At 48.3% G+C, this 16,921-nt stretch overlaps 1 protein-coding gene across 3 annotated transcripts; it reads right to left on the bottom strand.

Moving 5' to 3' along the window:
- Window positions 1–821: 821 nt before the first annotated feature.
- Window positions 822–16,011, bottom strand: ARMC12 (armadillo repeat containing 12). 3 transcript variants are annotated; one of them, XM_054490682.2, is made up of 8 exons: window positions 14,645–16,008; window positions 13,527–13,627; window positions 12,430–12,721; window positions 11,529–11,674; window positions 11,182–11,316; window positions 2,297–2,470; window positions 2,084–2,155; window positions 822–1,191 (listed from the first exon to the last, which is right to left on the bottom strand). In XM_054490682.2, exons 3-8 carry the CDS (start codon window positions 12,590–12,592, stop codon window positions 859–861), a joined length of 1,023 nt encoding a protein of 340 aa, XP_054346657.1. In that variant the 5' UTR covers window positions 12,593–12,721; window positions 13,527–13,627; window positions 14,645–16,008; the 3' UTR covers window positions 822–858. The 3 variants fall into 3 exon arrangements, with proteins under 3 accessions (XP_054346657.1, XP_054346654.1, XP_054346656.1); XM_054490679.2 differs by having other exon boundaries at window positions 12,349–13,627; window positions 14,645–16,011; XM_054490681.2 differs by lacking the exon at window positions 13,527–13,627.
- Between the last annotated feature and the right edge of the window lie 910 nt (window positions 16,012–16,921).

Here is a 16,921-nt window from a genome sequence, read left to right as displayed (position 1 = left end):
GGCTGGAGCGCAATGGCGTGATCTCAGCTCACCGCAACCTCTGCCTCCCAGGTTCAAGCAATTCTCCTGCCTCAGCTTCCCAAGTAGCTGGACTAGAGGCGCCCGCCACCACGCCCGGCTAATTTTTTGTATTTTTAGTAGAGACAGGGTTTCACCATTTTAGCCAGGATGGTCTCGATCTCCTGACCTCGTGATCCGCCCGCCTCGGCCTCCCAAAGTGCTGGGATTACAGGCATGAGCCACCACACCCGGCCCCCTTTGCCATGTTTAAGCCACTGAGGTGTGAGTGTTGTTACTGTGGCATAGCCTGGCCCATCCTAACTAATCTAATGCTATACTGTGTCCCGTTGATTATCTTTGGCTTCAATCCCCAAGCCTGCCTTCTTCCAAACCCCTGAAAGCAATGGCTCCACATTGATTTGAAAAGCAGCAAGAGCCAGCCTGGCCAACATGCCAAACACCATCTCTACTAAAAATACAAAAATTAGCTGGGCGTGGTGGTGGGCGCCTGTAGTCCCAGCTACTCGGGAGGCTGAGGCAAGAGAATGGCTTGAACCAGGGAGGCGGAGGTTGCAGTGAGCCAAGATTGTGTCATTGCACTCCAGCCTGGGCAACAGAGTGAGACTCCATCTCAAAAAAAAAAAGAAAGAAAAGCAGCAAGAGAAGAGGGGAGCCAGTCTCCCAAACATAGAAGTAGGGGATGTGTTTTGAGAGATAAGCCCATGCTGTACCACACTCTAGAGCAGAGGTTATGCTGAATGTAATCTCCACCCAGCCCTGGAAGGCCACCAACAGACATTTGAGCTTCAAGAAACTTCAAGTTTCTCTCCCATACTCATTTATTGGCTCTCCTTAATTTTATTCCGTGTTTTTAAAGTAGGAACGACTGGGCTGGCAGGAGGAGGGCCGGGCTCTCAAGTCCTGGGGATACTGCAGGCTGACAATGACCTTGCAGGCCTGGATCTGAACATCCTCCTCAGGGTGGATGACCAGGGCAAGCAGTCGGTCTGCCAGTCGGGACTCTTCCCCAAAGAGGGATTCATGCAGGGACTGTTCGTTGTAATGCCATTTCACCGCGCGATAGTGGGGTGCGTTCCGGCCCTCACTCAGCCGCTCAGCAAACACCAGTACCTCATACAGGAGACTCCCTGGCTGTGTGGGCTGGAACAGGTTTAGGAAGTTGGAGTGAACCTGTGATGGGAATAGAGAAAGAATGGGAATAAACTGCTAGGCAAGTTATACAATTCTTGTTCTTGTATACTCCTATTGCCTAAACTCCCAACTATACCTAAATTTCAGACTCGAGTATATAGTAATTTTTTAGTTTTTCTTTTATTATTATCCTCTAACTTAATTGCCTTGTGATCATAAAACATGCATGATATGATAATATTCATTCTGGAAATTTTGTTGAGACAAATTTTAAGGCTTAGTGTGTGACTAATTTTCTTAAGTATTGTGTGTGTGCTTGAGAGGACTGTGCATTTAATCCTTGTAGACTGTTCTGAGTATGTCTAATGACTCAAGCTTATTTGTGTTATTCACTAAGAGTATATCCTCACTAGTTTTGGTTTTTTAATCTATCAGTTGCTGCAAGAGTGGTTAAAATATTCCAAATCTCCCACTGTAGTGGTATATTTGTTAATTTCCTTCTTTCAATTTTTGTCATATATATTTTGAGACTATGTTATTAGGTGCATACAAGTTTAGAGTTGCCCTACTGTTCTGGTGAACTGAACCACTGATTATCACAGAGTAACCTTTTCTATCCCTAATAATGCTCTTTGCCATAGTAATTTCCCCCCAGTATTAAAATACCTACATTAACTTTTGTTTTGTCTCCTGTGTTCCTAACTCTCAGAGTTCAGGAAACGCCTCAAAGGGGGATCCCCCTCCCAATAAAATGGAGTCTCCTTCTACTAGGGGGAACAGAAGAGGGATGATTTTCAGTGCATTTAGTGCAGAGGCAGGAAGATAACTAAAACAATTCATCAGGGGTAAATCTGTCTGGAGATGCCATGATTATTCCCTCCCCCTATACCTGAGTTGGCATTCATCAGCCCCTCTTCAATTTCTTTCTCACCTGGCAGTTGAGAATGTCATAGAGAAGGTCATTCTTCTGTGCCAGGTAGCTCAGCAGTCGTACGGCTTGCACCTGAATAAAGGAAAGAGTAAAGCATGAGAAGGCAGGTGAGTCTGGGCCTGAGCAAGGAAGACATAAACCTCTGCTCCTCCCTCTAAGTACTGTGCTAGGGCTGGTCAGCAAGGCAGGGCCTTGGCCATGGTCCTCAGGCACCTGTGCCAGGATGTAGTCTGCCTGCAGGATCTCCATCAAGGCAGGCATCACCCGTCGCAGCTGTGGATGCACATAGTCGGGCAGCGGAAGGTTGTTGAGGAGTCTGAGGCCCGCAATGTGCAGTTCCGTGTCCCAGATGGTGGAGATCAGTTCGAGTACTTTGATGGAGTGTTCCTGGAGTGGGGGAGAACAAAAGGGCTTACTTTTACAGGTGATCATCACTATCCCAGTATCTGACTTTACTCTTCACTATCCCCATGGATGTCCCCTGGGCCAAACCCAATAGACAATTCTCCCTAACTCTCAACATCATTTGATCCAGTTGCCCACTCCCACTACCTTGAAATTCTTTATTTGGCTTTTTTTTTTTTTTTTCAGACTTCTTTCCTATCTCTTCTGCCTAACCTCCTCTTTTCTACCTACCTCACTCCTGTACCGGTATCATCCAGACTCACAGTGTTAAATATGATCCACATGCTGGTGACTCTCCCCTTTATGTCTCTAGCTCCAGCTATGTTGCCCCTCCCCTGAACTTCAGACTCATATATGCAGCTGCCAATTCCACTTTTCTCCCTGAATGTCTAATAGAGCTCTCAGAGTTAACACGCTCCCCCATCCCCAGACCTGCTCCTTCTATAGCTTTCCCTGTCTCAGCTATAGGTTACACTTTCCTTCCAGTGGCTCGGGCCAAAAACTGCTGGCATCAACTCCTTTCTTTCTCTCACACTCCTTTTCCAATCCTTCAGAAAATCCTGTAGGCACTATCTTCAAAATCTATCAAAATTCAAGCCACTTCTCCTCACCCCCACTTCTTACCGCCCTCTTTCAAGCCACTGGCATCTAACCGAGATTTCTGCAATAGCCTCCTGTCTCCCTGTTTCCATTCTCACCCCCTGCATCTATTTTCAGAGCAGCTGACATGTTAGACAAGTCACTCCTCTGCTCAAGAGCCCTCATTTCATTCAGTGTAAAAGCTAAAGTTCTTACAGTGGCATACGGTCCAACGTGATCTGTCCCTCTCTCCCTACTATTTCTCGGACTCCATCTTCTCTTCTCTCCCTCATGACCAAGGTTCCCACCACAGTGGCCTCTTACATATTCCATGAACATGCCAGGTACACACCTGTCTTAGGGTGTTTGCATAGGCTGTGCTCTCTGCTTAGCACACTCTATCCCCAGAGACTCACAATTCACTCTCACACCTCCTTTAAGACTTCATTAAAATGTTACCTTCTCAGTAAGGCCTTCTCTAACCACCCCCATCCCAGCCTTCCTTACCAGCCTCCACTGTTATTTTATTTTTCTCTATAGCATTGTCACGTATAACACACATTTTCATTTTTTTAATTTTGTTTTTTATTTTATTTTATTTTATTGGAGACAGTCTTACTCTGTTGCCCAGGCTGGAATGCAGTGGTGCGATCTTGGGTCACTGCAACCTCCGCCTCCCAGGTACAAGCGATTCTCCTGCCTCAGCCTCCCGAGTAGCTGGGATTACAGGTGTACGCCACCGTGCTCAACTAATTTTTGTATTTTTAGTAGAGACAGGGTTTCGCCATGTTGGCCAGGCTGGTCTTGAACTCCTGACCTTAGGTAATATGCCCACTTCGGCCTCCCAAAGTGCTGGGATAACAGGCGTGAGCCACTGCGCCTGGCCTTTATTTTGAAATGATTGCAAATTTACAGGAAGTTGCAAAAATAGTACAGCGAGGTCCCATGTGCTCTTCACCCAGTTCCCCTCAGTGGTCACATCTTGCATTATAGTATAATATCAAAACTAGGAAATTGGTGTTGGTGTAATATGTGTGCATAGTTCTATGACATTTCAGCACATGCACATATTTGTGTAACCACGACTGCAGCCAACAGATGATTCCACCAGAACTGTCCCATTGCCACAAAGATCTATCTCAAGAGACCCCTTTAGAGTCACTCCCACCTGCTCCCCCAGCCCAAAGCCCAGGTAACCACTTGTGTTTTCCATCTCTATATATGACCTTTTAAGTTTGAGGATGTTATATAAATGAGATCACACTTTATGTGATCATTTGAGATCGGCTTTTTTCACTCAGCATAATGCCCTTGAGAACCATCCAAGTTGTTGTGCATATCAATATTACATTCCTTTTTATTACTAAGTAGCATTCCAAGGTAATGGCTATACCACTTTGTTTAACCGTTCACCTATTGACAGACATTTTTGGTTGTTTCCAGTTTGGGGCTATTCCACATAAAACTGCTATCAACAATTGTTGATAAGTTTTCATTTCTCTAGGATAAATGCCCAAGAGTTCAACTGCCGGTTGGTAAATGTATGTTTAGTTCTGAAAGAAACTGCCAAACTATGTTTCAGAGTGGCTGCTGTACCATTTTATATTCCCACCAGCAATATATGAAAGATCCGGTTTTTCTATATCTTTGCCAGCATTTGGTATCGTCACTAATTTTGATTTTAGATCTTCTAATAGGTGCACAGTAATATCTCAGCATGGTCTTCATTGCATTTCCCTAATGGCTGGTGATATTAAACATGGTTTCATGTGCTTATTTGCCATCCATATATCCTCTTCAGTGAAATATCTGTTCATGTCTTTTGCCCATTTCCTAATTGGACTGCTTGTTTTAACATCAGGGTTGTTTTTGTTTTAGACGGAGTCTCACCCTGTTGCCCAGGCTGGAGTGCAGTGGCGTGATCTCGGCTCGCTGCAACCTCCACCTCCCAGGTTCAAGTGATTCTCCTTTCTCAGTTCCCTGAGTAGCTGGGATTACAGGTGCCCACCACCACGCCCGGCTAGTTTTTGTATTTTTAGTAGAGATAGGGTTTCACCATGCTGCCCAGGCTGGTCTCAAACCCCTGACCTCGTGATCCACCATGCCTGGCCTAATATTCAGTTTTGAAAGCTCTTGATACAATTTAGCTGAGTCCTTTATCAGATATGTGATTTTCAAATACACTCCCCCAGCCGGGCACGGTGGCTCACGCCTCTAATCCCAGCACTTCGGGAGGTCAAGGCGGCGGATCATGAGGTCAAGAGACCGAGACCATCCTGGCCAACATGGTGAAACCCCGTCTCTACTAAAAATACAAAAATCAGCTGGGTGTGGTGGCGCATGGCCGTAGTCCCAGCTACTCAGGAGGCTGAGGCAGGAGAATGGCATGAACCTGGGAGGCAGAGTTTGCAGTGAGCCGAAATCACGCCACTGCACTCCAGCCTAGGTGACAGAGCAAGACTCCATCTCAAAACAAAAACAAAAACAAAAACAAATATACTCTCCCAGTCTGCAGCTTTTTTCATTCTCTTAACAGGATCTTTCATGGAGCAAAAGTTTTTAATTTTAATAAAGTCCAATGTATTGATTTTCCTTTTATAGATCATGCTTTTGGTGTCATGAACTCTTCACCAAGCCCAACATCCCAAAAGATTTTCTTTTTCTTTTTTTGAGACGGAATCTAACTCCCATCAAACAGGCTGGAGTGCCTTGAACCTCCGCCTCCCGGGTTCAAGCGATTCTCCTTCCTCAGCCTCCTGAGTAGCTAGGATTACAGGCCTCCTGGGTTCAAGATTTTCTTCTTGAAAACTGCATCACCCCCACCCAGGCTCCTTTATCCACCCCCCGCCTTTTATTTTTCTCCATGGCACTTAACACATGAAACACACTATATATTTTACTTATTTGTGTATTGCTTGCCTTGCCCTGTTAGAATATAAATTCCACAAGCACAGGGATCTTCCCTGTTCTGTTTACTGCTTTCTCTCCTGTACTTAGAGCAGCGTGTTGGCACAAAGTGTTCAATATTACATTTATTGAGTGAATAAAGGGATCTTGGGTTCTAGGATGCAAGATGTGGGCAGGACGCAGTGGCTCACGCCTTTAATCCCAGCATTTTGGGAGGCCGAGGCGGGCAGATCACCTGAGCTTGGGAGTTCAGGATCAGCCTGACCAACATGGAGAAACCCCATCTCTACTACAAAAACAAAAAATCAGCCGGGCGTGGTGGCACATGCCTGTAATCCCAGCTACTCCGGAGGCTGAGGCAGGAGAATCGCTTGAACCCGGGAGGCGGAGGTTGCGGTGAGCCGAGATTGCGCCATTGCACTCCAGCCTGGGCAGCAAGAGCGAACCTCCGTCTCAAAAAAAAAAAGTAAGATGCTTGGACCTAGACCTAGAGGTATTACCAGAGACAGGTAACCTCACGAGCTGCACCTTTATGAGCCATGTAAGAAGTGAGCAAGAGTCCTGGAGTGGAAGTGAGCATTCCCATCAGTACCTGCCCTTCCCTTCCCCCACCCCTCAAAAGCCGTGGAGACCTGCAGGACAGGTTGGAGTCAGCAAGTCTGGGACAGGGTTTCAGAACTAGGGAACAGCAGCAAGGGAGCATGTGAGAGCATAAAGCATGCATTGTATGTGGCTGGGGTTAGGGCAAGGAGGTGCAGCCCATGGCCAATCACGCACTTTATGCTGAGAGCCTTGAGGCAGACCCAAAGGGCAAGGAGGTGCAGCCCATGGCCAATCACGCACTTTATGCTGAGAGCCTTGAGGCAGACCCAAAGGGCCTGATGGCCTAAGAGCCCTCTGGAGAGAGTGGGCTGATTTAGGGAATGGGGTGAGCTCCATTTTGCATATGTTGGGTTAGAGAACTTGGAGGGCATCTAAGTGGATATGCCTAGTAGCAGCTGGCCATGAGTAAGGCAGGGGAGCCCACAGGCTGCAGAGATCCAGAAGGGCACAGCTAGATGGAAATTGAGATCAAGGAGTAACTACTTGCACCTGAAAAGAGACCAGGGGTCAGGCCCTCAGCATAGAGACACTGGGGAAAAGGAAGAGTGGGGCTCAGGCCGCCTGCATCAGAATTTCCTGGGGGATTTGTGAAAAACAAAGTTCTCCTGTTGAACTGAACTCTCTGGGCTTTTTTTTTTTTTTTTTGAGACAGAGTCTCGTCCTGTGGCCCAGGCTGGAATGCAATGGCGTGATCTTGGCTCACTGCAAGCTTCTGCCTCCCGGGTTCAAGTGATTCTCCTGCCTCAGCCTCCCAGGTAGCTGGGATTACAGGTGCCTGCCACCACATCCGGCTAATTTTTGTATTTTTAGTAGAGACGGGGTTTCTCCATGTTGGCTAGGCTGGTCTCGAACTGACCTCAGGTGATCTGCCCACCTCAGCCTCCCAAAGTGCTGGGATTACAGGCTTGAACCACTGCGCCCAGCCAAAATCTTTGCGTTTAACAAGCTCTCCAGATGATTATAATATGCTTGAGAATCACAGCCTGACCAGGTGTGGTGGCTGACACCTGCAATCCCAGCACTTTGGGAGGCTGAGGCGGGTGGATCACTTGAGCTCAGGAGTTTGAGACCAGCCTGGACAACATGGCAAAACCCCACCTCTACAAAAAAATACAAAAATTAGCCGGGCATATTGGTGCATGCCTGTAATCCTAGCTACTAGGGAGGTTGAGGTGGGAGGATCACTTGAGTCCTGGAGGTGGAGGTTGCAGTAAGCCGAGATCGTACCACTGCACTTGAGAAGGCTGAGGGATGAGGCAGCAAGCAGAGATCTCTCTAGGTATTTTTTTCTGTTTGTTTCTCAATCTATTTTTATTCTTTTGTGTGCTTGCTTTTATTGATATATCATAGTTGTGCATATTTTGAGGATACATGTAAAGAGAATTTTTTCCCCAAAAAAGTTTGATGCCAAAAATTAAAATGTGGACCACGCACGGTGGCTCATGTCTGTAATCCCAGCAGTTTGGGAGGCTGAGGCAAGCAGATCACTTGAGGCCAGGAGTTTGAGACCAGCCTGGCCAACATGGTGAAACCATGTCTTTACTAAAATACAAAAAAATTAGCCAGGCATGGTGGTGCGCGCCTATGATTCCAGCTACTCTGGAAGCTGAGGCACAAGAATTGCTTGAACCTGGGAGGCAGAGGTTGTAGTGAGCCAAGATCGTGCCACTGCACTCCAGCCTGGGCAACAGAGCAAGAATCTGTCTCAAAAAAAAAAAAAATTAAAATGTGAAATTATCAAACGTTAGGTTATGACACAATAGAACACTCGTGCAGGGCTGGTGGGGTGAAAATGGATACCGCCCTCCTGGAAAAGTTGGGCATACCCTTTGACCAAACCATTCCACTCCTGCATACACACCCTAGAATCCTCTCTCAGGCACACAAGGGAGATGAACACAGGAATGTTCACAGCACAATGTGAGTGTGACAAGCACCTGGAAACAATACAAATGCCTAACAACAGGCAAGTGGCAGAGTATTCACGAAAGAGACCACCACAGAGCGGTGAAAGAGACCCAGCGGGGAGAATCGCTTGAGCCCAGGAGTTCAAGGCCAGCCTGAGAAACAGTACTCCCGTACTCAGCACACCCATACTCCCAGCTACTAGGGGGGCTGAGGTGGGAGGATTGCTTGAGCCCAAGAAGTCAAGGCTGCAGTGAGCCAAGATCACGCCACTGCACTCCAGCCTGGGCAACAGAACAAGACCCTGTCTCAAAAAAAAAAAAGAAGGAAGCAGAGCTGCCCAGTAAGGATGAATCTCCCAACGTAGCAGGGAGAAAAGGCCAACCACAGAACAGAAACCATCTAATTCCATGTACACGAAGCTTAAAAACATACCAGACTATATTTTACCTCTTTATTATCTGCTGTGCCCTGCTAAAATATGCAAGGATACATACATATATGGTAGAACTACAAAGAAAATTGGGAACTGCTAAACAAAATGCAGGGCAATGACTGCCTCTGGTGGGGGAGGCAGCCGAGATGTGGGAGGGGGCTGTGCTCTACTTCTTGGCCTGGGCATGTTCTGTTTTATTATTATTCCTTCTACCTTACACATATACAATATTTGCAAGTTTTACATATTTTATTTGTTTTTAATTTGGGAGAGAGAGACTATTTGCCAGGAAGAGATGTGGAAGTCAAAGGAGAGGCTTTTTTGGTTTTGCTTTGTAAGATGGGAGGGGTTGGAGGCTACTGCATGCTGACAGGGAGCGTAAGCAATCAGAGAGGCCCCTAAGGAAGGGGTGGGAGGCAGGATTGAGACTATCTATCACTGGCCACAGACCAAGAGAAAGCCATTTTTTCATGGCAGCAGCAGGAAAGCAGGGAGGATGGGTGTGGATACTGTAAGTTTGGGGGTATGATAGCAGGGAAAGGGGGAAGTGATATGTGGTGTTTTACATTTTGTCTATGGAGAAATGGAGAAGGTATCCGTGGCCCTGACACCAACCTCTGATTAACACAGGCCCAGGGGATGGAGTATAAAAAATACATCTGATCTTTGTCCCTAGTTCCAGGAACAGAGCTCCTGAAACCTTTGGAATTTCCTGAGTGACAGCAGTGTCCTTTGTTACTGCCAACCAACCCTTTTTGGTCACAACAGAGCTTATGCTAATGAAGTGACTCTAGGCAGGGCCCTTGGATAGCTTCTGGTTACCAGAAAGACCAAAGCATGATTAGAAGGTTGGGATTTTCAGCTTTGCTCCCAACTTCTGGGGAGGGGTGAGCAGCTGGACATGATTTAATTCATCAAGACTACATAATAAAAACCTCTAACCAATGGGGTTCAAAGAGCTTCCTGGTTGTTGAACGCGTAGGGGTGCTGGGAACAGCAGGGCACTCCTGAAGTGGGCCTGTGGCAGGCCTCCATAACAACTGTTTCAGTACTGACTGCGTGGTTAAGTTAAATGTTAAAAGCCAGTGCCCTTATACAAAGGCTGGAATGTAACAAAAGTCCACCAGGAGTTTTGCCTAGGCCTTTCCTGGGCCTTAAAGCATGACAAAATAAGGAAGGAATTCTTAATGGGACCCATTTAGGATTAAACAAGTTTTATTGGGGGTCTGAAGAAGCTCCCCAGGTCTCCACAAACAAGTTTATTGGGGGGTCTGAAGGAATTCCTCAAAACTCCTTGATTTAGCAGGAGACAAAATAAGGGTAATCACCCCAGCACCTGGACCCATTTAGATTAAGTAAATTTACTGAGGCTCCAGAGGAAGGTCTTCAGGACTCAGACCTTAGTTATAGATTAAAAGAAGTTAATCACTTACGTCTTTAGATGAATGCACATTTACACATAGACATATAGCTTAGAAGGTAAAGCTCTGAAAAACTTTGTTATTTTGACGTTGGTCCGGTGATAATTTCCAGGCCTTCTCCCTGTAACCGGTTACAGAAATAAAAACTCTCTTCCTCCCCAGTTCATCTGCATCTCGTTATTGGGCCATGGGCAATAGCGGCCCGACCCTCATTTTGGTCCAGGAACGGGCCTGGAAGCTCTGCGCCCTGACACCCTGCCCTATGTGTCTCCTCCATTTAGCTGTTCCTGAGTTGTGTCCTTTATAAAAAAACCAGTAATAGTAAGTAAAGTCCTTTCCTGAGTTCTGGGAGCCATTCTAGCAAATTACTAAATCTAAAAAGGGAGTTGTGGGAACCCCCAAATTCATAGCGGGCCAGTCAGAAGTCAGACCTATGATTAGTACCTGAAGTCGGGCGGAAGTCTTGCGGGACTCAGCCCTTAACCTGTGAGGTCTGCCCTAACTATGGATAGTGTCTGAACTGAATTGAATTGTTGAACACCCAGCCAGTGTTGGGAATTGGTGTCAGAAAAAACATGGCAGTGGTAGGGAGCTTGTGGGGTAGTGGGGGTCCTTCTATTTGGGGTTGAGAGATACCACTAGTGCCTCAATTCAGTTTCATCCTGAAATTCAAAGGCCTTCATGACCCTGCTGGGAATCTGACCACCGTTTTCCCACTTATTTCTGGGTTACAAATTCACACCCAAACAAACTTCTGGAACATGATCATTTATCCTATGGCAGTTAAAAGACTTAAGGACTATACACATCCTGCATGCCTCACCACGAATCCCTGGGCTCACCTGGATTTTGAGCCTGAATTTTCTGATGCCAGAGAAAGCTTTAAGTGTATTCAGAGCTTGGGTTTTGACACTGTTGTCCTTGTCATCCAGCATGTAGCCCAGCAACACGATGTCATCCGTAGTACAAGCAGAGGCCTGGAGTATGTGGGGAGAGATGGAAGAGGCAGGAGAAGCGGGTGTTCTGGGCCCACTGCCCCCCACGTCATGAAGATCCCTCCTCACACCCCTCCCGCTATCAGCCAGAGAGAGGTCCCAGGATATAGTCTGGCCATTCCAGGGGCAGGGATCGGCCGTAACCCCCAGGGGCCAGGCTGGCTAGGGGGGACCTCCTGCTTCCCTTCCCTCACCTCAGCCTCCAGCAAGTACACACAGCGAGTGATACTGTGCAGGATCATGCTCTTGGCGTACTCATCCTGTTTGCACTCCAAAGAGTTGAGGAGCCTCCGGAGCTCACCCGAGTCCCGCCCGTGCCGCTCTCGCTCGACTGCCAGGCCTAGACAGCCACCCCAGCCCAGTTCAGGCTGTGGACTCAGAAGTGATGAAAGAATGGGGTTGGGATAGTGGGGGACAGGGACTTGGGGACAAGGCTGCCTTGCCTTTTCAGAGAAGCCTTCTCGCCATATGCAGGACCACCACGTACAGTTGAACGAATGTTTACTGCACAAGGGCACCCTATCTAATGTTGTGTTGTCCATAACGTACCATCATAGATTTGTCCATTTACTCTAACAACTGTCTGGCATATGGCGGTACAAGTAGTATTTCATCATAACCAGTATGTGGCAATGATATTCCAGCAGATGGCAATGAAGAGTCTTGCAGAAGGGGCTCATTTTCCTACTCTGCACAAAAGAACATGTGGACTAGTGGAAGCTCTGGGCATATAGTAAGTCCTCCAATTTTCCCTTTCCTTAAAGCCTCACGTTCCTGGGGCAGAAAAGGGATGCGGGGAGCTGCTGACACCAAGTTTCCAAGAAGTGGAATCCTGGGAGCCAGAGGAAATGTAATATTTGGAGACCTGCCAGATGAGTCTGAGGATCCACTTGAGTGAGATCCAAGGACCCTGAGCTAGTATCTCTGGCAGGGCCTTGCCTAGGACGCTGCAGGGTGGGCTTGAGGAAGATGGACAAGAGAAAGACAAAGGAAAGAGGAACTTGGAGGCATCACCTTTGGGCCCTCCCACAGCAGAGGCCTCGGGAGCAGGTGCCTCCTGGGGCAGAGCCCTTTCCCCAGGGCCCGGACACTCACGGGCGATGCAGATGGGTGAGTTGCTACAGAGGGGTGGTTTGCATTTTATGCCGGCCTTGATGGCCTTGTAGAGCAGGTAGATCGCCCCGGCGCCTGTGGCCAGGCTGACTACACTTTTGCGGATGTCCAGTTGCCCCAGGTATTGGGGGATGCTCTTGCCCATGTCTTCAGTGTTGCCCTGGGCACGGGCGAGAGCTAGGCCCAAGGCACCTGTGGGGGGCCTTCCGGAACCAGAACTCTGGCAGGGTCAGGAACCAGGGTACCAGAATTGGAACCCAGGCAACAAAGGAAACTGGGGAGATAATGGGATGGAGGGCAGTGGTCAGGAAATGGGGCAGCCAGGAGTGCTTGAGAACAGATGAGGCCAGGCACAGTGGCCCACACCTGTAATCCCAGCACTTTGGGAGGCCAAGGCAGGCAGATCACTTGAGGTCAGGAGTTCGAGACCAGCCTGGCCAATATGGTGAAACCTCGACTTTACCAAAAATACAAAAAAATTAGCCAGGCATTGTGGTGCACACATGTAATCCCAGCTACTCAGGGGACTGAGGCAGGAGAATTGCTTGAGCCTGGGAGGTTGAGTTTGCAGTGAGCTGACACGCCACTGTACTCCAGCCTAAGTGACAGAGCAAGACTCCATTTCAAAAAAAAAAGAGAAGGTTCTGCTTTAGAGACCACAGGAGATGAAGCATAAGACAGAAGGGGAATAAAAGGGGAGAGAGCAGAAGTGTCCCTCACATCCCCTCTTCTTTAACGGGGGACCCCAGCAGGTAGAGGCAGGTAAAGGCAGACTCCAGAGGCTGCCTTTCCACCATTAGAGGGCAGCAGAGGTCCATTTCCGGGCTGGGGCCTTAGGGCATTTCTGGGAGGGGTGTTTGGGGTATGCCCATTGACAACCCTGTTCCTTTTCTTTCCGGGCCCTCCCTTCTGTGATCTCTCCACCCTAGATCTACCCCTGGGCCTTGGGGTGTTTCTTCAGGTAGGGTTCCCTCCCCGCATCAGAGGATGAAAAGGAGGGGAGTATCTTAGAAAGCATGCACAGACTCTTGAGGCAAATCCACCCTTTTCCAGCATCTGCGTGTTGCCCTGAAGTTTACCTGTTTGACAAAAAGCTCTTGAGGACAGCTACCTTTGCATCTCCAGCATAGAATCTTGTACTTAGCGGTGGTTTAAGTCATGTTCTGCCATTCTTTAAGGACTTGGGGGCAGAACAATGACAGCATCTAGTAACTGGGGCTCCAGACCCTTCTAACCAGAGTGAACTTGGAGGAGAAAGGGATCGCCTTTGCCTTAGTCTGTTTCTGCATTTGTAACCTAAAGGGATTCAGATTTACCATTCTAAAACTCCAGGATTAAAATGTGGGTAAGTCTGTGCCTTTCAGCTAAATTTGGAAGTACCACCTCTCAGCCTCCCTAGAGATACGATGAGGCTTGTGAGGTCCTCTGGAGTCAGAAGATGCCACCACCCCAGAGGATGTTAGCCCACCTGTGGAGGTCTTGATCCCCACCACTAGGATGGGGCAGGTGAGACCAGACCCTTCCCTCTTCCCCACCAGGGTCTCCCCACAGCTTCTGACCCCACTCTCTGTTGCAGAACAGGCAAGTGGCCAGCTCCAAACTAGGGCCACACCCACAGCCAGTGCTGAGCGTGCTCCACCAGAACAGGTGTTCACCTACCTGGCCCTGAGCCCTTTTTGGGAGAACTGGGACAGAAAGCTCTGGGTCCTAGGCTGCACCCAGGATGGAAGGAGGTAGGGAAACAGCATCTCCAATGATGCTGCGGCCAGCCAGGCCTGCCCACTCAGAGCCTTGGCCCAGTACACCCTAGGCAGCAGGCAGGGAACGAGCAACACTCCTGGGTGGCCATTCTCTTCCTATCCTCAGCCCTCCTCAAGGGTCATTCCTGGCACTCTATTCAGCCCCAAGGTGGGTGACTACATGAACTCCCTGTGGTGAGGGGTGGGTAGAAGCCCATGGAAGCCTCCCCACTGCCATGCAACCCCATCACATCTCCACTGAACTCCGGGCAGAAAACGGCTGCCTGATGGGAACTGTCATTCAGGTTCCAAGGCTACTTTGGTGGATCTGAGAATAAATCCCTCAAGACAAGGTCCTTGCTCTGCCCTTCTCCAGGGTGGGACCCAGAGTTACTGGCCCCTCCATCCCATGGAGCTGATTCTGCAACCCTCACTTCCTAAGCACATGTAAGGCTCACCTGTTCTTTAAAGACCTCCAAAAAGTGTTCTTTCTTGGCTGCAACCTAACTCCCTCCTGCCACACCTAAGGCCCATTTCTTCTGGTTCTGCCTTCAAATGATTCAGAGAGATTAGAGGCAGAGTCATTCCTAGAGTGACATTTTTACTAGTCCACAGTACAACAAAAAAATTAAAGGAATGTCTATTTGTTGGCATAAAGTCCATTGACCATCTTTTCTTGGGAATAATTGTTTTATTTCTTTTTTTTTTTTCTTTTTTTGAGATGGGGTCTCACTCTGTCACCCAGGTTGGAGCGCAGTGGTGCGATCTTGGCTCACTGCAACCTCTGCCTCCCAGACTCAAGAAATCCTCTCGCCTCAGCCTCCCAAGTAGCTTGGGACTACAGGCATGCGCCACCACACCAGGCTAATTTTTTGTATTTTTGGTAGAGGCCGGGTTTTGCCATGTTGCCCAGTCTGGTCTTGAACACCTGACCTCAGGCAATCCATCCGCCTTGGCCTCCCAAAGTGCTGGAATTATAGGCACGAGCCACCGTGCCTGGCTGGAACTAACAGATTCAGATGATGTCATTCCTATTTTGAGAATTAAAATGTATTTTCTTAGGCCAGTTGTGGTGGCTCACACTTGCAGTCTCAGCACTTTGGGAGGCTGAGGCGAGTGGACTGCTTGAGCCCAGGAGTTCGAGCCTGGCCTGGGCTCAAGCAAAACCCCCGCCTCTACAAAAAATACAAAAATTAGCTCAGCGTGGTGGTGCGTGCCTGTAGTCCCAGCTACTCTGGAGGCTGAGGCGGTAGGATTGCCTGAACCCAGGAGGCAGAGGTTGCAGTGAGCCGAGATCATGACACTGCACTCCAGCCTGGGTGATAGAGCCAGACCCTGTTTCAAAAAAACAGAAGTATTTTCTTTAATGGTGGTGATAATAGATGGTAGGTATGTTCTGCATGCCCTTAGGGAGCACAAATTTAAAGCTGCAACTCTTTATGGGAACCTGGCTTTCACTTGTTTTCTGGCTTTGTTTTTCTGTCAAATCCAGAAATCTGGAACCACTGGTTAAAAAGAAGTCTGAGAGCCAAAATACACACAGCCAGCTGTGAGTTACTACCTGCCTTACCCAGGAAAAGGACATGAGCTGCCCAAGCACACACCTCTTTGCCATCTATGCCAGCATTTTTACCTTCAAGGCCGATGTTCTCATCGTGTTAAGTACATTTGAGTTTAGTAAGTTAAGTATGGGTTCTAGCCAGGGTTCAAAACCAGTTCAGGGCTGGGCGCAGTGGCTCACGCCTGTAAACCCAGCACTTTGGGAGGCCCAGACAGGCAGATCACAAGGTCAGAGTGGCCAGCCTGGCCAACATGGGGAAACCCCATCTCTACTAAAAAATACAAAAATTACCTGGGCGTGGTGGTGTGCATCTGTAATCCCAGCTACTCAGGAAGCTGAGGCAGAATTGCTTGAACCTGGGAGGCGGAGGTTGCAGTGAACCGAGATCGCACCACTGCACTCCAGCCTGGCGACAGAGCGAGACTCTGTCTCAAAACAAACCAGTTTAGTCACGGACTTAGCTTTGTGATCTCCTTGTGCCTCATTTTCCCCACCTGTAAAATAGAAACAATAAGACTTACTTTATGGGATTGTTTGTAAGGATTAAGTAAAGCACTTGGAACAGTGCCCAGCACACAGAGCTCAACAAATGTTTACTATAATCCTAATTATCTCCGTAGGTTACACCTGGACAACATGTGGGGCGTGGGCAGGCAGTGAGAACACAGATGGTAGCCCTCGATGCATCCCAGCCTGAAAAGCACATGAGTCAGCCCTTCCTTCCACTTACCCACTACCTCTCACGCTGGTCTTTTTTTTTCTCTCTCTCTTTTTTTTTTTTTTTTTTGAGACGGAGTCTGGCTCTGTCACCAGGGCTGGAGTGCAGTGGCGCCATCTCGGCTCACTGCAACCTCCGCCTCCCAGGTTCAAGCAATTCTTGTGCCTCAGTTTACCACATAGCTGGAACTACAGGCGCACACCACCACGCCCGGCTAATTTTTGTATTTTTAGTAGGCTGGATTTCACCATTTCGGCCAGGCTGGTCTCGAACTCCTGCCCTCAGGTGATCCGCCTGCCTCGGCCTCTCAAAGTGCTGGGATTACAGGCTTACGCCACCACACCAGGCCTCCCTGGTCTTCTTAAAGTGAATCAATCCCAACTCCTGTAATCCATGTAACTGCTTTGAGTGACTCTGGAGCCATCTTTGAAGCCCCCACAAATACCTAAATGAGGA

The sequence above is a fragment of the Pongo pygmaeus genome, chromosome 5, assembly GCF_028885625.2.
Source record: "Pongo pygmaeus isolate AG05252 chromosome 5, NHGRI_mPonPyg2-v2.0_pri, whole genome shotgun sequence".
NCBI classification, from domain to species: domain Eukaryota; kingdom Metazoa; phylum Chordata; class Mammalia; order Primates; family Hominidae; genus Pongo; species Pongo pygmaeus.
The sequence above is the reverse complement of the archived record's forward strand: the minus strand, read 5'-3'. Positions and strand labels throughout refer to the sequence as shown.